Consider the following 22,002-nt stretch of genomic DNA (forward strand, 5'->3'; position numbering starts at 1 on the left):
GTATACTAAGAGTATACAGGAGTATACAGGGTCCCCCTTGTTATCCCAAAATATTGATCCACTGGTGATACAGGAATTGTGCTTCAGTTCCAGCACTTACTAAGGAGAAGCCTGAATAAAAAGTTTTTAATTAAGAGTGCTTAGCTGCCATGTAGCTCCATAAAACTAGTATTTCTCCCAGGAAGCAGTCTTCTGACAAACAGGCACCCACGCCATGGACTAGAGAGATGAGAGTCAACTTCTGTCTATGCCTGTTTCTGAGCTTCTGAGAGAGGCCCACGCCTGTGGATCTCTGTGCTCACACAGGTCCCATTAGCTTATTCTGGGAATTTAGCATTGGGAAGCAACTCACAGCCTTATGTCATGTTACTATTGAACTAATATGCCTCTTCTGGCACCTAGCCTTGGATCTAGTGTCTTTGCTTTCCTGCTAAGCTAACAAGCTTTGGTAGTACAGGTTCTGTGAAAAACAGCCAAGTAAGCCAGTGTTATTCTGAGCTTTAACTTCGACAATTTAATGCACAGTACTGCTCTTGCTCATGGATACTAACTACTGTAAAACTGAATTTTATTTCAGGACAAAGTTTAATAAAAAGCTCAGCACTGAGATGGATAGACTTAATATTTCATTTCTTTAAGAGAATGAAATTCCAATTTGGCCATTCCCACTGCTGTGTATCCTGAAAAATTATGTCTTGTGAGTTATTGCCTTAAACAATGTTGTCTGTAAGACATACTCAGATATGTATTCTAATGCTGATGTTAAGGAGAAGCATGGTGAGTTGGCTGGATCACTACAGCATTAAGGTTTAGGCTTCTTGGTTCATTTTAAATCTAAATTTCTTATTTTTCCATGCAGCATCTTCTCAAATGGTCTGACAGTATGTAGGCACCCAAGCTGTTTCACTATAAATGATGCATGTGCATGCCTATTCCGTATTCAGGATTATAATAATGTTGTGACAATGCACAAAAACCAGGCAACAAAAATATCCATGAATCTTTAGTTTTGTAGCAGGCTTGCTCCTAATATTAAGCAGGTAATATTTGGAAAAGGCAGATCAGTTAGTATATTTCTAAAGGATGGTAAATTGTCAGATATTGCTATATGGAGAAGCTCCATCTCATGAGGTAACCTCCTTGTCTGTGACTAAGATGTTATAGCAGTAATTAATTGTTCTCCATGCCTGAAGCTGCAGAAAGTGAAGTCAGAAATTCTAAGAAAGGCAAGAGAAATTACAGCTCTCTAAGCATGATAGAGCTGGGTGGTGAGACAGGCTAAAGAATATTACATGGAGTGTATGCACTGCATTGAATCCCTCCAACTTCCTGATTGCAAAAATTGGTCTGCATTATCTTGTGTGGAACTTGATGGCCACATGATAACTTTCTGCCTTGGCTTTCATTACTAGGGTAATAGATGTCTCCACAATCTTACATATTAAGGAGGAAGGAAATGTTTTAAATCTAAATCTGCAAAGAGCTGTGAATTTAAGTAGAAAGTTACATTAATATCTACAAGGTAACTCCACGTCAGACAATTGTGCAGGCAGCATGCACCAAATAAATGAGAAAATGCCTATTTACCGAATGTGAATGTAAATAATAGATTAGGAATTTCCTGCAGCCCTCTAGGTGGCTGATGTTAAAAAAGGCAGTTGATCTTTGCAGGCTTGTGCAGAAGATGGCATATAATTGTCCAGGATGGATCAAATAACTAAATAACCATACAACTAAATTGCTTCAACAGTTGGTCTGACACATTTGCACTTTCTGTCTGCAGAAGACCTGCCTCATCTGCCAGCAGCTGAAATGCAGCTGGTCAGATCAAAAGCTTCCCAAGGCTTCAGTGTAATGCAACAGCTACAACAACTGCCTTTTTTTTTTTTAATTTTAATTTTAATTTTTGCTGTTATCTATCTATCTATCTATCTATCTATCTATCTATCTATCTATCTATCTATTTATTTATTTTTGAGGTAAGTAGCTGTTTTGCTTGTTGAAATTGTTCTCAGAATTTCTGAAACATATACTCTGGTCCTAGTACAGATTTACTTATTTAAGTTGTCAATGGTAAAGTGCAAATAACTTCAATTGCCTTCTTGGCAGCTGAAGAAATAGAATATGGTATTGTCTCCTTAGCAAAAAGGAATCAAGTATGGCCTATAGAATGCAAAACTACCCTGTAAAATGTTAGCACTTACAGAGGTAGGCCTACATTCTTGTCCAAATGTATTGATCCGAACTGACTGGACAGGAGATTTAACCTTCATCACTATTAGGAAAGTTGCCACAGTTTCTGCTGAAGAGGTATGGCCCTTCCATTTGAGCTCAGAGGACTAATAACCATTAGGACACTTCAAATTGGAAATCTCACATAATGTTCCATGGGTGAGAGTTCCAGCAACCTGCAGACTATCAGTGACTTGATGCTCTGCTGCTCCAGATACTTACTGCCAAATTACATGCTGTTCACAGCAATTATACTCTTGCAGGAATAATGATTTTTACTGTTTGACAAGCCACCTCTCCCTTTTCTACCTCTTGTATAAAAAAGACTTCATCAGCATGACAAAATCTTAGCCAAAATAATTCATTTATGAAGCTTGTTTTCTTTAAAAAGTGGGCTAGAATGAACATTCCAACCCTCAAGGACTATAAAAATAAAGTGAAAATATGCTGGTAACTTCTTAAAAGTCCATTTGATTTAGCTGATATTTAATTCAGAATATATCCATATGTACGTTAGTAAACACTCGCAGAAGATATTTGACTAGGATATTAATACTAATTCTCTCAACCTGCACATCCAGATTAAAAGCACAAAAGCATGCTGTGTGTTTTGTAGCCAGTAAAGAGAATAGTGAATCAAAACCCTGACTGAGTAAGATAACACTAGGGTAAGAATGTTAGCCTTGCAGCACAGGTTGCTCATAAACTGCACCTTTGGACTCTGGAGAATTAGGTTCCATCTGTGAAAGTAGCTGTCATGTTCATTACAGTGCACCAAAGCATAAAAATAGCAGAGCACAGAAGAAACAAGGAACAAAAACCCATTACTTGCTGACCAGAAACACAGACGGGATTTTCTGGTTTCTTTTCTAGCAAGAAACTAGGAGATCTACACAGAAAGTAATGCCTCCTATTTATTATGTTGGACCACAACATCAGAGGTGGATGTTGGTGGTACAGCAGCAGAGGCTGAACATTCCCAACAATATTCCACTACATGTTATTGCTGTGTGACAGATGGCAGCAGAGGGGCACTCTGACACAGTGGTTTCTGACATGGAAGTGTGTATGAAGCAAAGGTGTGGAATTAAATTCCTCCATGTGGAAAAAATGGCACCCATTGACATTACTGAGTGCTTGCTGAGTGTTTAATGGAGCCCAACAGTGGATGTGAGCACAGTGAAGTGGTGGGTGATGTGTTTCAGAAGTGACAACAGTGACAGTGGGGCACCTCTGCTGGTGTAGATTTTACAAGTGTGGCACGCAGGCAGTTGTACAACACTGGTGAAAATGCAGAGCAAATGGTGGGGACTATGTTGGAAAAACTGCGTTTTGTAACTGAGAATTTGTTATATCAAAGAGTGTTATTGTGCTCTTAGCAACTATTGTAGTTTCCAGGGAAATAAATAGAAGGCATTACCTTCAGATCAATCTATGTGATCAAATTGCGCCTGTGGGCTCAATGCATAAATGAGCTCCAGGAATTCACAGGTACACGCCAACCTACATCCACTGTCAATGCAATCCTTCTGCAAACCCTTGCTGTAATGCTGCTATAGGCAAGACACTGTTAGTTCAGTTAATGTAGACAGTGAACCTTAAAATATTTAGGGAAATATGTTTAGCAGACAATTGTCATGTTAGCAACAAGAAAACAAACTGAATCAGCAGGTAGCATACAGTTAACGTGATGTTTTTTGATTACTAAGGCATAAAGACTGGACTTGTCTGTTAACTGTCACTATTAAGGATGCATTATTTTCATGAAAAATCTACACAGATACAACAAGTGTGTTTGTTTTCAGTAACATGTACCTTTCCAGCTTGCCAAAGTGTTTTTTCCCAAAGCCTGCCCAAACAAGCTTCCCTCTTTCTATTCTCTCTGCTTTCCAGATGGACACAATCTGCTCATTGGAGAGTACATCCTGACTTTTGAGAAATACACGTTGTGACTTGGGAACACAGCACTCCAGCAATATGCCAGTCTAAGCTTCAGAATGATTCAATGCTCTTAAAAGAGTGGAGCAGCATGTCTTTGTCAGATAATTCAGAAACCAGAATTACTGTTTTCGAGGGCAAATAGTAAAGCTAATTTATTTATTGAGAGACAAATACATACTCACTTGCACAACCAGAAAGAGAACAACAACCCAACATATTTACAGAGCCTACCTGGTGAAGTAAATTTTTTACTATCCTACTCTTTGAGGGATTACCTCCCCAGCTGCTGAGGCAGAGCAGAGTCACCTGTTGGTTGCACACTCACCTGTTTTTTGTATTGTGAGGGGTAACTTCAGAATACAATAAGAGAACAAAACACACTCCTGAAGACTGTCTCTTCCTACTTTCCTCTTCCTTATTTCAATAAATATGGAATCCAATTTCACTGTGCCTTTGGACTAATGGGTTGTTTTAGCTGCTCATGAGCTGCAGCAGCAGGTTCATAGTACTTCTTGAAAAAAAGTGTTGGTTGGACTTTAAAACACTGTTTCCTGCCGCCCTACCTTTAGTAAGCATTCCTGCTCCTATTTAGGGACTTCTCTGGGTAAATGCTTTTAAGAATTCTAAGAGTAACAACAGAGAATTACATGCGAGCCATTTTCCTGCCCTTGTAATCTACAGTTACACACAGTCTACTTTACTTGAAATAGACATTTATACCCTATATCTTATTAAGCATGTTGTCCAAATATGTTTCTGAATACAAATTCAGATGCACACAGAACCAAGACAGCTAAGTTTACAATCTAAACAAAACTACTCATTAAATAGACTAGTGGAAATTTCTGTCTTGCAAATCCAGGCAACTTTGATCTCTCATCTGCTATGGTCTCATTCTCATCATATACCATACATACTCACATTTTTTCATCAAACAAACTTAGTCTTCAGTAAATAAATGAAATATTAGACATCCAATAATTATGCTCTCTGGGCATATAATTCATTCTCTAAGAGTGAAATCCAAAATGTCAGAACTTGAAAAGTCTGATTTCCTATAAAGTGTGCAGTTTTTCTGATGATTACATTTTTCCTCTGGCTACTACACTTATGTTGGATTTAAAAAAGAAATTACAGTCTTTTTGTGCAATCTGAATAGGTAGAGTAAGAAAATTTGTTTTCCAAGACAGCACTGTGTCCTTTTTCAGAGACTAAATTATGTTTTTTTTCTCTCTTTTCACATTTTGTCTCCACATCTGCAATTTATCTGTATTTATGGACTGTACCATAAGACCATTTTCCTGTCTGTACCTGTTTGCATTTATCTGTTTTGCTGCATACTATAATACTTTATCTGCATACTACAATATCACCAGTTGCTCTCAGAGGGCCTTCTATGATGCCTACGAGTTCAGCAGCCCCACAGTCTGACAGATAGGCACACAGACCCGATGAACTTAGGGAAATGATCAGTTTCATAGCCATGATCAATTTGGTTGCTCCTGAGCTCTCACAAGAGACAGCAACCTCCAGCAATCACATTTCAGACATAAAATCCTTCTAGCATAATGCTGTTAAAAGTAACACTCAGTAAAAACAAGATACCAGAAAGAAAATGGGCTTTCATGTGTTCTTTTCAATATGGTTGGGTTTGTGTTAAGAAATGAAAGTTCAAAACACTTAAATAGGGGCAAATTACCCCCTGGCCGATAGCTCTTCACAAGACACATTGGTAAAGAATATCCATGGTGAGATAGGTTATATATCCACAGATAACCTTGTAACAAAGACACGAACTTGCACAGGATAAAATTATTGACATGAATGCTACAGATTAAAATTTCACATTTAACTTTGTAGGAGTAAAGGTTGTTCAAAGTCTGGCACGTTCTTCTTTACATGTCTGGAACAATCCAGAATTGCATCTTTCTCCTACTGATAATTTCATCTCTCTCACTTTCTCTCCTTCCTGCCTTTCTTTCTCCTTCCCTTTTACTCCCCCTTCTCCCTTATTCCAGCCATTCAGTTTCAACTGAAACTAAAAGGCATTGTTGAAGATGAAGTCACAAAAAACTCAAATGGTTTCAGAATACCAAACTTCTGTACAATATTCTCACATCCTCTCGTTACCCTACAGAACAAGTTGCAGGCTATCATAAGCCTGGAATTCCAGGAAGCTGCAATACAAACTGAAAACAAATCTCAGAAGGACTAAATTACAAAAGGGAAGGATGACTTTTCAGATTGTTTGTTTTATTATTAATAATAGAAGTACTGGAATTTAATCCCAATAGCTTTAAAATGTGCTTTTGCTTTTGCTTCTACAGTAGTACCTTCATGGAGGTCCTGTAAATTTTTGAGAGATCTTATCTTTTGCAAGCAAGTATAGGTATATATGAATGGGCAGTCCTGCCTCTGAAGAATAAAAACTTGGGAGATAAGCTGTTCTCTTTTACTGCCGTCTCCGTAATAGAAAAGTAGCCCCAGTGATATTCATGCAACTCTACAGTACCCTTAAAATATGGTCCCAGTGACATATAAACAATCATGCTTTATTACATTTTCTGTAGTTGGGAAGGGTCGAACTTTAATCACAATATGCCTAAGGATGACTGAGAAGTAAAAATATCCATACGCTATTATTGGTCATATGTCATACTTTGCCCTGTCAAAGTAAATGTAAGGGAATTTATAAAGCGAGCAGATCTATTGGATTTGTCACCTCAACGAGAAAGTAGATTAGAGCAAACAAAAATCAGCATAATATAGAATGATATCCTTTAACAGTCAACAGATTTAAGAAATACTTCGACAGGCATCTGGAAAGTTCAATCAAACCAATGCACTGAACTCTATCTTTGCCCCTTTGTAATGTGTAAACGTACCAGCTCCTTCTTCTTCATGCACTCCATGAGGATAATGAAGAGGTGCTGTGCCTGGGTTCGAGTGTATGTGAAAGTCTTCTGGATGGTAACCAGCAACTGGTCCCGCAAAGACTCATTAATAAGTCTGAAATTAAAAAAAAAAAGAAAAAAGCTAATGAATCAGACATAAGGAAATATTTTAACTTCAGATAAGGGTGAAACAAATAGGAGTTAGATAACAAAACATCACAGGTTGTTTTGGTTGTTTAGGTTTGAAGGATAGAAACTGCTGAAAGCATCAGAGTCAAACTGAAACACACTGTTCTAGAAAAGCACATAGGCCATGTAGGGGCCTCTCATCTCCAAAGTTTTTCTTTCAGTTCCCACACATTGAATGACAGGTCATTCAAGTGATCAGCTCTGTGGGATTTCCTAACAAAAACAAGAAAAACACACTGACAGTCTGGATTTGAGGGAGACTAGCACTTCTTGGCAAACTGTAGACCTCTTCCCATCAGTGAATTAGCAGAAATAAACTCACAGTTCATTCTGTGAACCTGGGAGCATTACTGTTGTCAACGTTTTTGATGCTACACAGGATCAGCTAAAAAAACACACAAAAAAACTACTTCGCTCCTGAACCCACCCATAGAAGTCATTTTGTTTTTGTGTATACTGTTTCCAGAATTTTAAAGAACAACCACTTCTATGTTCCTCCTCAGTGCTAAAGTTCTTACATGAAAAAATAAAGGTCCAACAGCAGAAAGAAACAATATTATGTGGAATATTAGAACTTGAACCACAGCCTTTGATATTGGAAAGTCTATTCCTCAGAACCACTCTTGGTGAAACATTGTAGTAGTTACTCTCTTACAAATTAGTGGGGTCTGATTAGAACATTATCCTTTCATATATGAAAGCTCCTACACTATGATAGTTTTCTCAACTAAAAACTTCACAGTTTTGAAAAGTTACTGTTTCTAAGTACTGGAGTTAGAATGTTGTAGAGGATAAGTCCATGTTGATCATCTGGTGGAAAGAAAACCAGAAAATCTTCATGCCTTGTATTTTATGATAGAAGATAAACAAAGATTTAGTTCTGCAGCAGTTGAAAAGAACTACTAGATGTATCACAGTATGTAGAAGTGAGTATTGACTTGACTTGTAGCAACAACAACAAAACTCCTCTTTAATTCATGCTGTTAGTATGGTCACTTGTACTCTTCTGGAGCAAAGAACTCAGAATGAGACTGCAGGAAATATTTTACACAGTTGAATTTGAAATATCTATTAAATATCTATTTTTTTTCTGTCTACTACAAATGTGTCCTTAGATGGGACAATGAATGGGAATTGAAATGGGAAAGGAAGTACGAACAGGCAGATGGTACATATGTTCTTCACTCTCTGAATTTGACGCTAAGATATTTGCTGAAGAGGGCTTCCACCACACAAAGAAGCAGGCAATATATATGTTAATCTGTATGAATTAAAATGAATAATATGGGTTTTTAGACCACACTGTGGATTACTGCTCTCTCTACACCTGGTTCCTCCCACTGTCTCTTGCTCTGTTACAGACTTCTCTTGAATGGAGAGTCTATACAACCACTTCCACTTTTCATTGAGGAGCAGAATGGCCGCAAATGTATTATTTCCTGGAATAGTGGAGACATAGTAATAATGCATTTACGGCTCTGTGTGAGCATTCCTTCCCCCTGCAGTGTGACCTACTTCCCTCACAAATAGGGAACATATGATAACTTCAGTGGATACAACAACCGTCTTGGTGGGTGGCAGTAAGAGCTGGTAGCAGGGAATTTTATATGTGGGGATATAAGGAAAATAACCTGATCTTCTGTATGGCATAAGGGATGTTACTAGCATATAGGAACACAAAAAAAAGATGTCAGAGCACAGGCAGGGATGCAGATTCTCTTCGTGTTAAAGAGAATCCACTTGGAAAGGCTGACCCCCTGACGATCATTCCTTACAGTTAAGTTAGATCTCCTCAGTCTAATGTTGCAGATTAGTAGGTCACATGTATGAAAATTCTGAAGTCTTTTTTTTTTTTTTTTTTTTAAGGGTTTTTTGAAAAAAGAGCAACTGGAACTTGCTTTAGTCAAGATTGCTGATCTTAACAAGACAGTGCAGATAGAAGCTATCATTAAATGTAGAAATGGTTCAGTACTGTTCAATTACCCCACCATCAAACTAAAGAAGAAAAGAAAGAGTAATTAGGAGAACAAATATATAGTGAAGAGACTGAAAAGAAATTTAAATAAATGTCTTATTTCCTTTGGAAATTATATGAAGTGTATGAAACACCACACAGTTAGAAATATCTGAAATCAGTCTTGAGGCAAGAAAGAATTTCACGAAGCATTTCCAAGGATGCTGGGATGAAAATCACATCATTTTCTGATTGAAATGTAGTTTTCTTTTAAAAAATGTGTAGAATCCAAACCTGAAGTTTTATTTCAGAAATTAGCTTTCTCTCAATCTAAAGCAAGACAAATTTACTTTCATAAGCACGGAGTGAAAGTTCAAGTCCTCAGGACTTACCTCCAACATCCTAAGCAGCCATTATTTTCCTTTCCTGAATTAAAGCTACCAGATACCACCACAATGTATGCTTAAATGGCATGTACAGCAAACTTCATGTGAAAGCTATGATTAAAGTTTATGCTTTAAGTTTAAAAAAAGACATTAATAATGGTTCCCTAACTACAAGGGAACACATCTTTCACAGTACAACTGCTCAGAAACTTGCCATTTAAGGTTTCCCAACCTCAGTGGTCCTCAGTTCTAGAGCAAGTTTTAGACAAAGATCTTGAAGTAAATCTCCTGAAAAAAGTGCGCATAGCTAATCTGAGCTCTGTGTAAAATGAAATCAATCGTATCAAGTCTATATTTCTTACATTCCTTAAGGTCTCAAATAAAATATCCCAGTTGTCTTATTGTTCTTGCTCTTTCTGTGCTTTAATTATTATTTATTTATTTATATATTTATTTTTACCTGGCTAGGCTGGAGAGTTGGGTGGAAAGGAATATTATGAGGTTCAGTAAGGGTAAGTGTAGAGCCCTACACCTGAGGAGGTAGAACTGCATACATCTGTACTTGTTAGGGGTTGAAGTGACCTGCTGTAAAGTAGCTGAGCAGAGAAGCATTTAGGGGGTCCTGGTGGACAACAGGTTGGCCATGAGCCAGCAGTGTGCCCTTATAGCCCAGAAGGCCAGTGGTATCTTATGGTGCATTAAAGAGGGTGGCCAGTAGGTTGAGGGAGGTGATCTTTTCCCTCTGCCCTGTTGAGACTGCATCTACAGTACTGTGTCCAGTTCTGGGCTCCTCAGTTCAAGAAAGACAGAGATCCATTGGACACTGTCCAGCAGAGGGCTACAAAGATGAGTAGGGGCCTGAAGCATCTTCCTTATGAGGAAAGGTTGAAAGACTGGGACCATTCAGCCTGGATAAGAGAAGGCTGAGAGTGAATCTTATCAATGCTTAAAAACTTCTAAAGGGTGGGAGTCAAGAGGATGGGGCCAGGCTTTGTTCAGTGGTGCCCACTGATAGGACAAGGGGCAATGGGCACAAATCGGAGCACAGAAAGTTCCATTTGAACATGAGAAAGAACTTGTTTATTGTGAGGGTGACAGAGTACTGGAACAGGTTGCCCAGCCCTGTTGTAGATTCCCATTTTCTGGAGATATTTTGAAAAACACATGGTGATTTTCCTGTGTGACCTGATTTAGAGAACCTGTTTTTGCAGGGGGGTTGGATAAGGTGATCTCCAGAGGTTCCCTCCAACCCCTACTGTGATTCTGTGACTCTGCAATTCTATGATTCTTTGGCTCTGCATCAGGCTAACAAAATATATGTAAATGGGATATGAACACCAAATCCAATGCATGTAAAAGAGATAATTTCACAGAACACCATGAGCAAAATAACTGAGACTTACGGGTGATGTGCTGATTTATCTGCAGTGCAAAGAAATTTCTGTTTGCTACACATACAATATTATTACACATTTTTGGAAATCACGCATTTCAAAGAATAGGCTCAGGGGAAAACAGATGGCTTGTGACAAGGGGTCTAACCTAGAATACAGGAGATTCTCAAACACTGACTTGGGAAACAGTACATTTCGTAACCTCTGTCACAGATTATGAACCCTCGATGCCTAATATTCCCCAGTCTACCAGACTGAAACTCTATGATTATGGCTTCCTGCAACGTTAGCACACTCTCACCTTAACAGAAGTGTGCTTCAGATTTAAGTACAGGTAGTGTCAGAAGAAGATAACATTTTTATAATCTTTCTGGTGGCCTTCAGTATAGAAAATATATTGCAACATACCAATAAGGTCCTGTTAGGAACATTTTGGTGGCACAATTCCTCAAATTCCACATAATTTGCAAAGGCACTAATACCCCAGGTAAGTTGTTCTCACCTTCTCAAAACACCCTACAGGCAATTTGACTTGTTCTCTCACTTCACTCCCCACATAGACAAAGCCTGTTCTTTCATTCCTTAAGTATCTAAGATCATTCTCAGGAAACAAACACTTGTATTTTTCTTCCAGAGAAACAGGATTGCTTGTATAACTTATGTTTTGATGGAACTTACATACATACCTTCAAAAATCTGGTATCTAAGGAAGAAGCATATATACCTACATTTAATTTCAGAAAAAGAATCTGCTCATAAGGGTAGCTATGAGTGATCTTTTTAAAACTTTTCCTAAGGAATACCTGATCGATATTAGTTTTGATGCAATAGATCATCAAACCTTATCTTTATGATCAGGAAAAAAATGTCTTGGATCCAGCGAGAGGACAATTAAAAAATGTTGAAGTGACAAAGTAAATGAAGTGACATTCTAGTTCTGTTCAAGATTTGCTGGAATATTAAACAGCAAAGCAGAACTTCTTTGTTTTGGCTGATCCGGAAGAGAGCGATGGCAGCATTTTGGCACCCTCACACCTTATAAAGAATTTTTTTTGAAGTCATGCCTAACATATGAGGAGATAATAAAGACTCTCCTCAGTAACATCACAATCTTTCAGCCTCATGGAACATGATTTTGTAGTGAACGCTGGAGGAGATTTGAAAGATCTGGTCCATAGCCAGCTCCCTAAATTATTTAGTCTTTTCACTCCAGAGCTTTTTAGTACTGGAGTTGTACAACATACTAGCATAATTTCTATCACCCAATATCAAATATAAGTTCATTATAGATTTTTAAACTTTTTGTAATCACAATGCTTTGAAATTCTCTAATTGATACACACTTCCTTTTCACTGAACTGCACACCATCTGTTTCTAGCTTTTCATTTGTGAGTCCTTACTTCTTTTTTTTATTATTCCTTTTATTCAAGAGAAAGAAAATACATCCATAAAGTATCAGTGTGATGTGCAAACAGTTCCCTGCTGTCCTCTATGGAAAGCTGAAGGGATTTTCTGTTTTAATTATGGTTAGCACTGTAGACAATCATACCATATGTTAGAAACATGACCAGAGTGTCTGCTGATTTTTTTTTTTTCCATTGGAATTGCAAATAAGATGCAGTAGCGCATGGACTCCATGGGACTGACTGAATTTCTCATGCCTTTTAAATCCACATATTTTGCATAGCATTGTAATGAGAAGAGACAGAAGATAAATGTAATTATTCCTGCATTTTATTCATATGGGGACAATATCTGGGTGCTTTCATAAGGAATTGGTGTTACTTGCAACTCTTCATTGGTGGTGGTTCTTTTACACCACTTTTCACTGACTGTGTTTATTGAATGGCTGCCCTTCAATCTGAGAGATGGTTGTATTTCAGCAGAGAAATGACCTGCTTCTATCCAGCTTTGATCTGTAAGGAGCTTTGATTCAAGAGAACAGTAATGATATGAAACTATGCAATGTGAAAAAATCTTACAAAATAACTCAGATGTAACAGTAAACATCATGAGGGACACCGAAGAGTCACACTGTACTTCCATTCTGATCCTTTATGCTTAAAGCATCCCAACATTTTCTCTACTTTCTATTAGAAAGAAAGATATGTCACATACTTCCGTTATGAAGCCTAAAAGCTATGCCACAGAGGATGATGAGACAGATCAATCCAAACACAATATGTAATGATTCTCTTGCGAGGTTGCTCATTTAAAATAGAGAGAATCTTTTATCTGTTTCCCTATGAACATTTGGCAAGAAGTACATTTTTGTGGCATTGAACTGAATTCCTTAAGGGTTTCATACTTGCACGAGTAGAACTGATGAGTAGTTAATATGCTATAAACTCAGCTGGGAGATTACATTCGAATACTGCAAGTAATTCCCATTCTGTAAGGAAATATTTGCCTAAGAAGCGATATAGTTTTAACCTAGTGTTTCATTTTTCTCCTTTTACACTCAGCATTTAATTTAAAAAAATCCTTGAAGATTAAAAACTATTTACTGAATGATTCTATAAATAATTACACTGCAATTGTTTTACTTCCAGTTTGTGGGAAAAAAAAAAAGTGAAATGAGAAGGCATGCTTCCTTGTGTAGTCAAAAATACTGGTGATGGAAACTCAAGCAGAGAGCTATATTTCACCCTGCTTCACCTCCAGACCTAGTTCTGTGATCCCTTGAAACAAGTTTGGAAATAAACTTGCAAATGTAAACACGCTTAGTACACACATACACACATACACACATAGGTACTCGATATGCAGAGTCTGCAGTGAATAAAATTTTAAGGTACTGAAAAAAACTGTGATAATATCAGCACCAAAGGGCTGAATCTGCTGCTACCATGAATGATGTGGGTTTTGAATGCTTTAGATCAGACATCTAGTGCACAGCAGTGAGAAGATATGCTGGGTCTTGAAGAAGACTCTGATTTGCAGCCAGCAGCCAGAATTAAAATAGACTTTTGATTGCAGAGAGGACTGCAGAATTAAATTCTGGACACAAATTGGATGTGCTACATTCATTTAGTGTGTATTAGACACAGTTCTGTGTAACCTACTTAGATTCTATCTGAAAGAAAGAGCTAGTAGCTACAGTCAGTGAATGTCCCAATTATTCCGTATTCTCCTCACACTGCTAATCACTTTTCAAATCTAGGTTAATATAAGCAGAGAGGAATGAATGGAGAAACATACTCCATTTGCATCTGAACTACAATTTATTTTGGTAAAATATTTTTATGAATATACATAATATTGGTGTTTTGCTTTTGGTATTCTCAAGAATAAAATTGCACTTTAGAGCAATGTTTTCAGAAGTGGGGCAAACACACAGAAATTGCTTTAGAAATTTTCTAGCTTGTGCATTCCATTTACTGCAGAGTGAACAGAAACAAAAAGGCTCTGTTGCAGGAATCACCTGAAACAGCACCACCACGGAAACAAGACCTATGGCAAGTGAGAGTAAAATCTCTAATGAAGCAGGACTTGTGTGTCTCAGGTAATAAATGGCTTGCTTGCTCTACTTTTAGCAACCATTATTTGTTTCGCTTGTTTTTCTTACAGGTCGGAGTTTGTGACGATGAAATAAATTGCATTTATTCTGTTCTAGGGGCATTATTTTCTCATGATGACATCAGAATACAGACATAGTATACAGAAACTGCATAGGTTCACATCATGCAAGGAGATAACAGGTGTATGAGTAAGGTTACGTTAAATATATTATTAGAAAGTCCACTGAAAACAGAGAAATAACTTCTCACAGATTCAGATGAAAACTAATCTACTCCTGGTGCAGGAACATGAATACAAAACTGATTTTAGTATCATTGGAAAATATTTCACTTTCATTAGGAACTTCAACTTTAGGTTGAAGAAGTTCATAATCACATTTATTTTCAAGCAGTGCAATATTGTTTGGTCTAGATATTAGTGTTCATGTATTTATGTTTCATTATTCACATAACTACTGTAGGTGTGAATACATATCTTTACTAATACATATCTAACACATATCTCACAGAAAAAAAAAAAAAGATCAAAAGATCCCCTTTCCAGTGAATCTTGATCAGATTAGTGCAGCTAATTAGAGAAGTAGCATGAAATAGCTCCTAGTAATTAGAATCTGAGGGGGATTTGGTGCCACTTTTGTGTTTTGTCCTAAAATCATTAAACTTTCTCTTGTTTTCTTTTTCTTAAAATGAGCAGAAGTCTCTGGGTTCTGCTTTGGAAACTTCTGGGGACAAGGTCCATGTTCATCAGAGAATGTCTGGAAACCTTCGGTGTGTGTCTGTTGCTGCCAAGTAAAGATGCAGTAAGGGGGTTTACAAGGGCGTGGGGCTGAGGAAGTTCTAGATTATAACCAGTGAGATTGGCTACTGCTGACCCAGGGTGTCTGAAAATTTTGTTTCAGCTACCCCCTGCTACTGTTTGTGGAGTGCCAAGCACCTAGGAGGGGTCTACATGGGAGTTAGGGCAAGAGCACAGCTCCCAGAGTACTGCCAGTAGACACAGCAGTGTGTCCAATAGGTCATAAAGAAGACTGCCCAGGTGAATGTGTACCAGAACAAACAGTCTCCAGTATGGTAGTGACAAACTCAGTTTCCCCAGCAGTTCTTGAAAGCAGCTGTCCCTGCCAGGGCAGAAGTTTTGATGCAGCAAGAAATTCAAAGTAGTGCAGCTGGGGAGAAACAGCCCCAGATACCTGCACATGCTGGAGGCCTCCCAGATGAAAAGGAGCCTAGCAGAAAAGGTTCTGGGGGTCCTGGTGGTTACCAAGCTGACCATGAGCCAGAAATGTGTCTTTGCAGAAAACATAAATATCATTCTGGACTGCATTAGGAGGACTGCGGCCAGCAGGTCAAGGTAAAGGGGTTCCTTCCACTCAGAACTAGTGAGACCAATCCTGGAGTTCTGGGTCCAGATCACAGCTGTCTAGAACATGAGAGACACAGGCATACTTGACGGTGTGCAGTGAAGAGCCAAGAAACTGATGGAGGGACTGGAGCATCTCTACTCTGATCATAAGCTACGAGAGTTGGGACTGTTAAGCCTAGAGAAGTGAAGGCTTAAGGTGATCTGAACCATGAAAGGAAGGTGCAGAGAAGATGGAGCCAGGCTCTTTTCAGTGGCATGTTATGACCGTACAAGATGCAGTGCAAACAAACTGAAGTATAGAAGGCTTCCTCTGAATATCTGGGAATATTGTGAGGTGATGGAGCATTGACATATGTTGCCCAGATAATTGTGGAGCATTCATCTTCAGAGATGCTCTAGAGCTGTCTGGACATGGTCATGGACAACTGTCTGAGCAGGGGATTGGACCTCTAGAGGTCACTTTCAGCCTCAACAACTCTGTGTTTCTGTGACAGATGTCACAGGAAAAAAAAAAGTTCAGGCATAACATGCATATTAGAAAGTGTGAAGCATACTTTAAGCTTGAGTCAACAAAAACACACTTGAATTTTCTATAATAAATGTTAAGTATTATCCTTGCTGCACTTTGAGTCTGCAGTGAAAAGTGGGACAGTGTGAGTGCAGATCAGTGTACAAGCAGTTGCGTGAGTACAGGCAGATGTGTAGAATTATGCCCAAAGGGCAGCGCAAACACAAACTAGATTATATGAACATTTGGTATTTACACGCTGATTTATGAAGGACTGAATGAAACCTGAGGATTGTAGTACGCTATTACAATCACAGAACTTCTGAAAGCCAGTTTTGAATAAAATGAAAATAATTATGCACGTTCTGTGAATCTCTTGACCTGCAACTTCAAGATAATGTGTTGCACTTGTCCACATGGTACATCTCATGGCACATAACTATGTGAACTAGCCTTCAGTAGCAAATGACTTACCCTCCTTCTTCAGAGTATTTGTGACCAAAGGCAAGTATGTCAGATGCCCGACCACTGCCATCACATATCACAACAGGAACAGGAGGAGTGTCTCGCAGGTACTCCAGAACGATAGAGATAACATTAGGACCTCCTTCCACAATGAGGGCCACCACTGGAACCCCTTGACCAATTCCTGGAGTAAGAGAAAGAAAGAAACAAACAAAAACAAACAAAACAAAACAAAACAAAAAAAAAGCAAAGCCAGCAAAGCAAACAAAACAACGGAAGACAGGAAAAAAAAATCAATCTGAAATTACTGGATAGTGACTGCATAGTGTCATATTAGAGAAAACGCCATTCAGAAAATAGCTTTTAAGGTCAGAAGTGAGTCATCTGTAGTCATCTGGTCTGTTTCATTACACAAAAAAGGATTTCACAGAATTATTTTTTGTTTCAAATGCCATATTCATGGTTGAAATAGACCACACATATTTTACAGGATCAAATCTTGGTTTGAGAACACAGAGAAGTTACCACGATTCTTCTTAATATGTTTGAATTGTAACATAGCAGTTTACTTGTAATCTAGATTTTGCATGGTATTGGTTTCCAATCATCGGTTCTTTCTGTAGTAGTTTTGAAAACACCTCTATCATGGTATTTTTATTTCCTTTCTGGATGCATTTGAAGGTTGCAGCTGGATAGCCATGTAACCTTCACTTTTACAATCTGAAAATACTTGTTGCAAGCCAATATAACTCTTGTTTTCTAACCCTAGTTGGTCTCACAGTCTTTGAAATCTCTCCTACTCGTGAAGCACATTCTCTGAGCTGCAGATCACATGTTGGACAGTGTTACTGAGAGAGCTGAGCTAGTGCTTAACTAAAGGAGAAACGTACTTATTTTCAAAACTTTTTCTATAATTAGGTGTGCCTCTTCTGCAGAAGTTTCAAGAGAGAATTTGCCATGAGAGTCTTAAGGATTTAGAGAAAGACAATTTGACACCAGGCTGATGTTTAGATGACTAACAAACTCTTGCCACTTCCTGACGAGACAGGGGTATCCCCAAGGACTCAGGCAGTAGAACTAGCTGAGTGTTTTCCACTAGCTTTTCTTGTGAGTACAAAGACTATTTTTTCCTTTAGACCAGCTTTCCCTAAGTATAACTATATGCATTCTGCACTGTATTTTGATATTTCTTCGAAAAAAAGAGACCTTCAACCTTTCAATAGTTAGGTAGGCAAGTATGTACATATATAGTGCTGGGCAACCTTCTTTAAGTGCTCCTGCTTGAGCAGGAAGTTGGATCTGATGATCTCCAGGGGTCCCTTCCAATCTCAACTGGTCTGTGATTCTGTGATTCCATTGTTCTAGCAATCTGTGAAAGATCACAGCAGTAACATTCTCCACCGAAACACTGTTTATTCTAAAATTCCAGATTATTCTTCTTAGGAAAGGACAATGCATTATAGTTAGTAGCAAAGCCTTGACCACAGGTGTTGTTTCCCAAACAAATAAAAAGGCAAATCATTTTCAAAGATCTAGATGCTTTTCTGTTTCACAGGAAGCAGTAAACAAGATACATTCAGCGTTGTAGAGAAAAACTCATAATCTTTTAAATATCTAGAAAATTGTGGTTACATGGAAGATTGCTTTTAAGTTTGCTCAGTTTTGGTTTTCTTTTTTGTGGCCTTTTTTTTTTTTTTTTTTTTTTTTGCATGAGTTTAGGTTGTAGCAAATCATTTGCCTTTGTCTTTTGGAAGGAGAAAGAGCTTTGTTGCCCAGCAGTCTGTATATTAAGATTTGAGAATGCTGACTATTGTGTCAGCATTGCAAACACTGCAAGGCTTATCACTAGATTAACTATACTTGTTTCAAGACAGTAAAAATTGATGAAAACCAAAAGTCTGTCTACTCAAGAATAGTCATATATATATTTTTAATTTTATACTATTGAAAATAGTTCAAGAGCCAGTAAGAACATATTTCTCAAACTTTCAAAGGAAACATCCAACCTGGATTCAAGAGCAGATGCAAAACACCTCTCAAAAAGTTGCATATTACTATTTCTCATTTAATAAGATCTCCATGTCATACTTCAAATTCCTAGTCTGCCTGCTATAAATACAAAAAGAAGGGCAGTCTCTCATGACCTAATGAACAGAAAACAGAGAGAACAGCATTTTTATTTCCACTTCATACACCGATTTATCCGAAAAGAAGAAATAGTAAAGAAGATCTGTGAGTTAAGGTCAGTTCTTGGAGGCTCATTCCTATCCTAATTTCTAAAACAATAACTTTTATTTAATGAATTACAAACGTAGATTTTTGCAGAGTATATTAGATTGGTAAGTGCTTCACAGAGTCAGTTATTATGTATATGGTTGGAGTAATATTGTGAATTAAACTGCAATATCATGCAAAAGGTTTATACAATCAACCTAAGGTTCATTACTGTGTGCTGTTGCCTTTGTGACCAGCAAAAGAGCCATTGAGATGCATTCTGGCAATTTTGATTCCATGCAGGTACGTACATTCCAGAATGTTCATTCTGATGTGCACCACTGGCAATATCTAAGCACTAATGCTATTATTCAGAAAAATAATCCTATTTTTCTCTTGACACAGTGGTGCTGCATGAATTTGTAAGTTAAAACAATAAACTGGAAGAAATGAATGAATTTGGAACCAGAAGCAAGAAAATACTCTGCATAATGTCTGTGCAGTGTGAGAAAAGATTTTAAAAAATCTGTTTTGCAGAAGCCTGACATTATTTTCCCATTTCTTGGAAAACTCTTAATATTTTATAATGTGAGTATATTTATAAATAATCTATAGCAGTCCTATAAATTATTACTAGTTCTTTCTATGAAGAGCTAAACATGAGTTATCCATTGCTATCTAGACCAACAAAAGAATAAAACGCCTCATTTACTACAAAATATATTTATGACTCATATATGCAAGTGTGCTTATAAGAATAACTGAGATACATCAGAAGCTTATGCACTACTTATAAGTAGTGCAGAGATCTGTGCAAAAAAGCTAGAGGCTCTAGTTCACTGTCTGCGACAGAAATATTCTGAATCTCTGCTTCTTATTGGGTAGCGGCATGTACAGATGAGTTGATTTCAAACAGGCCATCAAGATAGAAATTTGATTTCTAACTTGCTTGTGTCCTGAAAGACTTTTACCATTTGTGGGCAACGGCTGTATTTCTATCTGCAAAATTCTTTCAGGAGAAATGCTTTTGAACAGGGTAAACATAATGCTCTTTTTTTTTTTTTTTTTTTTTTTTTTTTTAAATCATCCAACAAGCCATAAAAACAGCATGCAAAAATTTTAAAATTTAAGTCAACAGACATGCATATGATAACATGCCTCCAAATGTTTGCAGCTGCACAGTTCACCCAGAGGCATGCCTATAGACCATACTGCACATATTGCTTAGTGCAACGACCACATACATCTGAAAATGAAGCCTTTATACTCATATATGTGAGGCTGAAAAATTAACGTGCATGCGAAACCTGACAATTTTAAAACTGTTCCATAATATACACTTTTATTTAATAAAAGACCTCTATTTCTTCTAGATTTTCCTGCCTTCTGACTCCACTTTATAGATAAGTCTTTACATTGTTCCAGAAAATAGAGTATGTTCCTTTACTATAATAAATGAATCTCCCACTGATATTAAGAAGAAATTCTCTCTGACCTTTACTCTTTTAACTCCTGTTATTCTGGACAACAGTTTCCTTTGTACATATGAGAAGAGGAACCTCATGACATTCATACCTCTGGAGTAAAAAACTGCCTGAGCTCCAGGGTTGTTTTCAACATCCTGTACTGATGTGTCTCCCTTGGTAAATTGCTGCTCTTGCTAGCCTGCAAGTGCTTGTGTTATTCTGAGGCGTGACCCAATCTCACCAGTGGTTGTAGCCTGATCTAGCATTTCTAGGCCCAGCTTGTGGTGAGGAGCTGGCCTAAGGGTTAGTCAACTGTAACAGCAGACGTGAAGGCAAATAGTCAGCATAGTAAAGCAAGTAGGAATATATTTTCTTTTGATGTACTGGAAGTAATCATTCCTCAACTTACGGACATGGTATCTCTCATACACTTTCACACAGGACTACAGGATATGATGAGCAGAATGGGAAACTTCAAAAATACAAGGGTTTAAAATGGTAAGCAACTTATACTTGAGGTAAAACTTGGATCCAGAAATGCATCTAATCCTAACAAAATTACAACTCCATTACAGACAGGTGTCCTGATACATAATTTGTTGAGCACTAAACTATTCATTTGGTTTTGGCTTGCTTTCTACAGATGTTTCAGATATGAAACAAAATTGATTGCATTTGATTGTCATGTGGATGAATACTTACTACTTGAAAAGAAAAATCAATTGAAACTTCATGAAAATACCGATTTATACAGACAATTCTAACTAGGAATATAAATAAAAAGTAGCCCAGCAACCACGGGTCTCTAATCCTAAAACCAGTGTCAGTATAACAAATCCACAACTACATCAAACAGATGATGTGTTTTCCAAAGACTATTTACTTGGCAGACGAAGATTCAGTTCAGGACTTTCTAATGCAAGGAATGTTTTTCAGTGACATTAGTAGAAATGCCATTTAATTCTTAATGGAAGACTCATAAGGTACTGTGAAGCTCAAGAAAAATGTTCATGTGCTCAGGGACTTCTTGACAATTTTGAACTAAATTTTTTTTAAAGCTGATCTTAACTTAAGCCTAAATATGTGAGAGGAAGTATGATTTTTTGCAGAAAATCAACTAATAACCTTTAATAATTTATATCTGAAACACAGAAAAATAAGATCTCTTATTTTTTGCACTGTTTTAGGCTTTTGGAACCTTGAAACTCAAGTTGGAACCTCTTTTGTGGGAACTTACATAAAGAAAATGAAAGAAAGCACTCAGTTCTACAAATAAATCAATCTTGGAAGGTCAACTTCATGCCCCTACTTCAGGGGGCTAGCAGAGTATGCAACGCTGTGTTGCATCAACAAAGATGAAAGAAACACTCCACATGAAACCTGCGGTTCTCAGAAGCATGTTGGTCCAAGTGTTTGCACAGTGCTTGGACATCATAGTGAGAGATACTTACACAGAGTAGACAAGCAATTAAAT

General features: G+C 37.6%; 1 protein-coding gene across 9 annotated transcripts in view; it reads right to left on the reverse strand.

Moving 5' to 3' along the window:
• Positions 1–22,002, reverse strand: part of TRPM3 (transient receptor potential cation channel subfamily M member 3) — a 426,369-nt gene that overhangs the window by 77,535 nt on the left and 326,832 nt on the right. For all 9 annotated transcript variants that reach the window (XM_040656002.2, XM_040656007.2, XM_040656006.2 and 6 more), the window contains exons 7-8: positions 16,858–17,032; positions 7,059–7,182 (exon numbers count right to left, since the gene is read on the reverse strand). In XM_040656002.2, the coding sequence (XP_040511936.1) occupies positions 7,059–7,182; positions 16,858–17,032 (299 nt within the window). The remainder of the gene's footprint in view (positions 1–7,058; positions 7,183–16,857; positions 17,033–22,002) is intronic.

This window comes from Gallus gallus, chromosome Z, assembly GCF_016699485.2.
Source record: "Gallus gallus isolate bGalGal1 chromosome Z, bGalGal1.mat.broiler.GRCg7b, whole genome shotgun sequence".
Taxonomy (NCBI): Eukaryota; Metazoa; Chordata; class Aves; order Galliformes; family Phasianidae; genus Gallus; species Gallus gallus.